The sequence below is a fragment of the Gopherus evgoodei genome, chromosome 4 (assembly GCF_007399415.2).
Source record: "Gopherus evgoodei ecotype Sinaloan lineage chromosome 4, rGopEvg1_v1.p, whole genome shotgun sequence".
Taxonomy (NCBI): Eukaryota; Metazoa; Chordata; order Testudines; family Testudinidae; genus Gopherus; species Gopherus evgoodei.
The window spans coordinates 14,862,067-14,868,989 of NC_044325.1; the positions used below are offsets into that span (position 1 = coordinate 14,862,067).

Below are 6,923 nucleotides of genomic sequence, written 5' to 3' on the forward strand. Positions count from 1 at the left end.
ACAAACATGGTCATCTCAGATTCTCACCCTGCCTATCTTAGTCCTTTCTAGCTTCTGCCTTCTACTACTTGTAGTCCCATAGGAAGGCTTAGACATTACTCTTACCAATCATAATTTTTTAAAAGTGAATAATTCATTTTAATTCTCATGACCAATATTCTCTCTCTGGTCCTGCAAAAAGAGAAAATCCTATTAAATTCTACTTAACAGCTGAATAAGGAGTACAGGGCTCCACATCAGCCCCACCAATCTAAGTAGCGAGAGATGGCATTGCTCAGACATACTTTAAACAGACGCCTCTTCCCTCTTAAAGTGCTGCCTCTGACTGTGTAAACACAATCTTGCTGACAACTTCTGATCAGTAAAACTGATGGGCAGTCCAGTATGCCTCATTCAACTTTTTTCTGTTAAATTCTTTGTGCGGAGGGGAAAGAGGATGAAAAAATAAGTATGAGGAGAGAAAAAGGAGAGCTGATTAAGCATAATTTATTATAAGGACATTCCAATATTTTCCCCTCGTGTCATTACAAGCAGAGAATTTAGGTTGCTTTGGGTGCCTTGTGTGTATTTTCCAAATCTTAACATGTTTAAATTTCTTTTAAATTTAATCTTAACTCTCAATAAATTACTTATGGTGTGACTTGGATTCTAAGCCTTCCTTACAGCAAGAGGGTTGAGAATAGGGTTGCCAGGCGTCTGGTTTTCGACCAGAACACCCAGTCGAAAAGGGACTCTGGTGGCTCCAGTCAGCACGGCTGACCGTGCCGTTAAAATTCCGATCGGTAGTGCAGTGGGGCCAAGGAAGGCTCCCTGCCTGCCCTGGCTCCATGCGGCTCCTGGAAGCAATCAGCATGTCCCTGCAGCCCCTGGATGCCAGTGAGATCAGGGAATCTCCGTACGCTGTCCCTGCCCCAAGCGCCAGCTCCACAGCTCCCAATGGCCAGGAATTGCGGCCAGTGGGAGCTGCAGAGGTGGTGTCTGCAGGCGCAGGCACTGCGCAGAGCATTCTGGCCGCCCCTGCGCCTAGGAACCAGATGTGCTGGCTGCTTCCAGCAGCTGTGCAGAGTCAGGGCAGGCAAGGGGCCTGCCTTAGCCCTGCTGTGTAACTGACTGGGAGCTGCCTGAGGTAAGCGCCACCCAGCTGGAGCCTGAACCCCCACCTGCACCCGTGCCCCAGGTCAGAACCCTTTTGGCTTTGCACCCCACACTTCTTCCCACACCCCAACTCCATCCCTGAGCCCCCTCCTGCATCCAAACTCCCAGAGCCCATGCCCCAACCCCCTGCCTCAGCCCAGTGCCCGCTCCTGCGCTCCAAACCCATCCTCATCCCTGGTCTCACCCCAGAGCCCGCTCCCCTATCTCCTGTCCCAGACCAGAGCCCGCTCCCACATCCCCAAACCCCTTGTCCCAGCCCAGAGCCCTCTACTTAACCCTGAACCCCTCATCCCCAGCCCAGAGCCCGCACCCCCAGCTGGAGCCCTCACCACTCCTGCCCCAGCCCAGAGGCCCCTTCTGCCCCGTCATCCCTCATTTCTGGCCCCACCCCGGAGCCTGCACCCCCAGCTGGAGCCCTCACATCCTCCTGCACTCATGCCCCAGCCCAGTGAAAGTGAGTGAGGGGGTGGGGCAAGGGTGTTCAGTTTTGTGCAGTTATAAAGTTGGCTACTCTAGTTGAGAAGGCAGTCAGAGTAGGTGGACCATAATTAAGAATAACTGGAAACATGCTCCATGTGAACTTAGCACACCTGCAGGAAATTGTCCAAATAGATACATTTAGTGTACTGTCTTAGGTTCTACTGGTAATGTTTTTGAATGTGCTGGTTTTGATGTTAACAATTATTTAGAGCAGCTTTAAATATTTAGAAAATGTTAAAGTATATTACACTTTAGCCCAGGTGTTAAAAACCTGCTTTAGTGCTGGTGAATATTTACTGAATATATATAAAATATATAAAAAATAGTTTAATTAATATACATTTTTGCATGTTATTAGGATTAGTGTTTTACAAGTATATAGTATGAAACCCTTCATTAAAGGGAAAAAAGACTCCTACAATTATCCATATTTTTACCCTTTTCAGTCTGGATTATCCAGAAACTGCTGTAATTTTGGGCACTCCAGACTTTAAAGGGTTCCTTCTTTTTTCTCTATTAAGGACTCTGCATCAACTGATGATATGTGGTAAAACTGCCCATCTAGCTGTGGAATTTACATTCATCCTCCAGTTGAAAGTGCGGCCCAACCTCAGTGACCCTTCTTAACATCCATCTTCAACCTTATTTAAAGAAGGGATTATGATGTGTTGGTGAGAGTGACTACACCAGAAAACTACAGCAGTACGACATCTAGCCCAGGAACTGATTTTTTTTTTGTAAAACAGACTTCTGTAAACGTGATTTCAAACCATAATTCATGTTGTAAATCAGACTTCAGCAATTTATGTTGTATGATTTTGTTTATGTAAAGTGCAATTGTCCTTGTATAAAATGCTCATATTTAATTATGAACTGCTTTAAATCACTATAAAGGTTAGAAGAAATGTTTGGCTTGTTGTGTGATGCAACAAATATATAGCCCTTTAAATTTATGTTGTGGTTTTGGATTGCAAGGAGCAGCAGCCTAGCCAGCTAGATGCTCAAGAGGTGCACAAAACTGTAAGATTACTTTTTATTTTATATAAAGCAGAACATCTGGGCAATTTATCCCAACTGTAGTGTATGAATTTGCTTGGCAGTGGGAAAAATAACTAACATACTGCTCGTTCTCCAACAAACCTATTTTTTATGTTTTCTGTTGCTATTTACTATTGTCCCAGTCCTGCTGCCACTTGAAATCAGTGAGGGTTTCAGCTGAGACTTCAGTGGAAGCAGGATCATGCTGTATAATACAGCGCAATCATAAGTATACCAATTTTGAGGTTAGAATACCTTGATTCTTTGCACCTCTTTTTTACAAACCCTTACCCTAAATTACTAATCAGTTGAGCAAGAGGGAGCAACTTTCTACATACAGTAGGAGTCTGCAGCATTTTTACTATCCTGATTGGCTGAGTCTGCTGCTGTTCCAAGTAAAATATTCTGAATTCCATTTTATCAATAAAGCTTGATTTAACAAACAAGAAATTTAATCATATATGTGTAATTCCTCTTTCTTTTCCCTGCCTTTTGAAATTCTGTGCCATTGTAAATGAGATTTCACATGTGGAAAAATATTTTTAAATTGGTAGCCCATTTTTAAAATGAGGAGAACTTTGACTGTTGCCCAAGGCATAGACACTGGAGGATGTAGTGGGTTTAATCTGTTACTCTATTTTACATGGATTTATTTCAGGTTTTTCGTTTTTCACTGAGATGAGCATCGGTTTGAATTTGCCTACTGTTTAATGAAAATACATTTGTCAAAGCCTGACAATCTTAACATTTTATGGTATGTGTGTTTTTAATTGACCCACTTACTTAGAACGAGAAACTAGTGGTTAAACAGTATTTGTGATTTGAAATATAGCATGTTGACAGTATGTAACTGTTGGTCATTAAAATTAAATTCTAATTTAAAAATTTTAAGGGTAATAAACTAAATTGACTTAAGCTTAACTTTCTCCCATTGAACATACAAAAAGTAAGTTTTCAAATCAGTCATGTTTGCAAAACTACTGTTTTGTGCACCTTGTATTCTTGTCGTCTTAGGTTGAGGATATTGTGTTTGTTATTAATATGTAGTTTACTTTAATCATTCAGTAGGCAGAGTCCCCAAAAGGAAAATCAGTAAAATATAAGTAGCTTGTAACACTTTCCACAACTAAACAAGAAAATCAAAACTTGGTGTAAAATTACTTTTGATAGGAAAATGTAGTACAATGCGTTTTGCTATATTTGTCTTTTCCCTAACTTTGAAATATACATATTTGTATATATAGCCTTAAAACTAATGCAGAGTTAGGGAACTTTGAACATTGAAAAAGTAACTTATAGTGTCTCAGAATTAAGTATAGTATATACCAACGAAATCTTTCTTTTATCCCTCTTGTTTCTGTGGGGTGCTTAAACGTAACTTCATTGTATTTAGTTTGTAATCTGTTCAAGCATGAATGAAGAAACCATAAGCACTATTTGTATTTATAAATTTATAGCAATTTTTGGTTAAAGAACCAATTCCTTACCTACCTACAAATAAATGCTTAAAATGTCTAATTTTGTTGTAGAGTGCAAAACTATAATAATGTCATAAGTTATAGCTTCGCAAGCACCTAATTAACAAATGTATTTAAAACTACACAGTATGCTAGTACAGAAAGCTAAACTTATTTTTAGGATTAGGCAGATAAAGTTCTGTTCTTTACTTTTCTACGTAGACTAAAGTTTAGTTCTCGAAACTGCAAAACCTTGAACTGGACTGTGGAAACTTTGAGACCTAAAATCTTAAAAAATCACAAGCAAAATTGTGGTGGAAAGCCATACTTCAAATATAATCACTTAAAATGTGTCATAATGACATACTGTGTACTAAAAGCATTTTCATCTGAGAGACTCTTCCTAAAAATATAAACATAATTCTTCTGCTATTGCTACCAGTGCTGTAACTAGGTTTGGAGGTAAAGGAGGAATGTCTATTGCAATCCTTCCTTTTTTCTGCCTTACATTCAGCACTTTTGTGTGGTCAGAGCACTGAGTCTATTATATGTGCATAAACACTGCCATTCTTGGTACAGATTTTGATTACAGAATACATGTATTAAGTACATTAAAACATTCTTGCAAAGAACTAGCTGGTCTTTTCATGAATCTGCAAAAAAAAAAATCTTAAAAAGGCACTTTTGCACCTTTGTGCATTTCCTTTTTGCACCAGTTAAACTTTTTTTAATGCTAAAAACATTAGCACCTCAGGGGCAAGGCAGCAGAATTTTTGAAGTATTGTGTGCTATTTATTTCCCTTGGGAGAAGATTCCTGTGTGACAAAAATGCAAACAATGTGCTGTTCAAAAATGTATTTTGAATAGATGTTCAAATAGGATGGTCCCAATTTGCTTGTTTTTAAAAAGAAATGACATTTTGTAATGCTATTTTGCTTCATATGCCATGCAAGTTTCTGTGTTTTTCTTTATATTTGACAGCTTCACTGGTTTCAGTTTCTGTGAATACTGTTATAGTCAGATTAAATGTTTCACTGATCATTTTGGGAAAATATTGTACTGCTTTATAGATAACACCATTTCAAATAATCTTAAACTACTTTAACTAATTCAGCTTTGGGGAGGTATTTTATTCAAGGAAGAATTTTAAAATTTATTAACTTTTAAAACCAATGTCAAACTTATTAAATGCAATTGCATTTTTAATAAATGGGGCACTAGGTTTGCAATTTACAGTGCATGGGAGACCCCTGCATTCATACAGAGCCCTGAAAAGTTTGGGTGCAGGACTCTTGTCCTGCACTGTAAATTGAAAATCTAGGTTCTTTACAGTTGGCTTGCTGTGGTGCTCGTCCAACAGTAGCACTAAAGAGAGCTTGTCACTTTTCCATTGTTCAGTTTCATCCTTCAGCAGAAGTCAGAATCAGAGAAAAGAATTTAATCTGCATGTCTTTATAGTGTGCTGAATTGGGGTAATCCCAGGACAGGTGACTGTTACAGCAAGATGTCTGAAGAATATTAACCAGTAGTTCAGTAACTACAGCACTCTCTTGATAATTTTTCTAACCTACAACACTTGTTAACATCTTGTAGTTATGGATATTGACTGACTTTTGAACATCAGAGCTATCTACTGCAAAGTTAATGCATCCTCAATTGCATAGGTTAAAATATGAATTAAAAAATTTACTGGTCATTTTGCTCAGTCCAAGAATTTGAAAATTCATAAGGTAATTCAACAAACTGAAATAAGGAATATAGCATTTATTGCAATTGTTATTTTCCTTCTGCTAGTGCCATCTTAACCTAAACTTTTGACTGTTAATTATCAACAGGATGGACAACAAGGCAACATTTTGGCTGAACACTGCTGTTAATCATTAAAAAATATATATATATTTTAGGGCTAAATCCTTTGGCAGCTCCTTGTAAGGGAGTGTAAAGGTCTTTGCATATAGACTCATAGGTCAGAAGGGACCAATATGATCATCTAGTCTGACCTCCTGCACAAGGCAGGCCACAGAACCCTACCCGTCCACTTTTATAACAGCCCCTAACCCAGGACTGAGTTATTGAAATCCTCAAAGTTGGTTTGAAGACCTCAAGCTGCAGAGAATCCACCAGCAAGCGACCCATGCCCCACGCTGCCGGGGAAGGTGAAAAACCTCCAGGGCCCCTTATGGAATTGATTTAAAATATAAGCATTTTGCTTTAGTGTTAAACATTCATTTTTTGTTAAACAACTATTGAATAGAAGTTTCTTTAGCCTTACACAAGAGTGTCACACTAAAAAAAAAATCAAATTATTTTGCTTCTGGTAGCTCTGTACAAACATGAAGGCATAATTCCTCTCCTGAAGGGCTGACAAGATGGCTGCCACCATCTTGCGACTCAGAAGTATCAGTTGTAATTGAACTTTATTCCCAAATATATCAGCATTCATTCATGCTGACAAATGCTTCTTACCTTAAGAACCTTTAGTCTAACATGTTTTTTTCAAATTAGATAACACTATGTTCAAATAGTTTGATATGTTTGAATACTCGACTTGGTGTGGAAGTTTAAACCTTTAATTTAGAGCATGATGTATAATAGGCAGCTGAGTATTATAAAACTTTTTACTATATATATTTGCTGATTAGTTGCTTCATGGGAAATAGAAACTGGCAGCACATTGTTTACTGTAAGTAGGTAAAGAGACCTGCAGTTGACAAATTTAGTGTAATGGAGTGGTCCAATTTGCTGCCAGGCTTCACTTCACTAGATGTGAAAATGATGTTTTTAGCCTCCATT

The 6,923-nt window shown here is 38.5% G+C and overlaps 1 protein-coding gene across 2 annotated transcripts in view; it reads left to right on the forward strand.

The window, feature by feature from the left end:
- The window catches only part of PPM1A (protein phosphatase, Mg2+/Mn2+ dependent 1A), a 44,642-nt gene extending 39,471 nt beyond the window's left edge, over window positions 1-5,171 (forward strand). Inside the window, exon 6 of one of the 2 annotated variants that reach the window (XM_030558515.1) lies at window positions 2,082-2,170. In XM_030558515.1, the coding sequence (XP_030414375.1) occupies window positions 2,082-2,129 (48 nt within the window). In that variant the 3' untranslated portion in view covers window positions 2,130-2,170. Of the gene's footprint in view, window positions 1-2,081 lie in introns of both variants that reach the window. The other variant, XM_030558516.1, reaches the window with a different exon arrangement.
- Window positions 5,172-6,923: the final 1,752 nt, after the last annotated feature.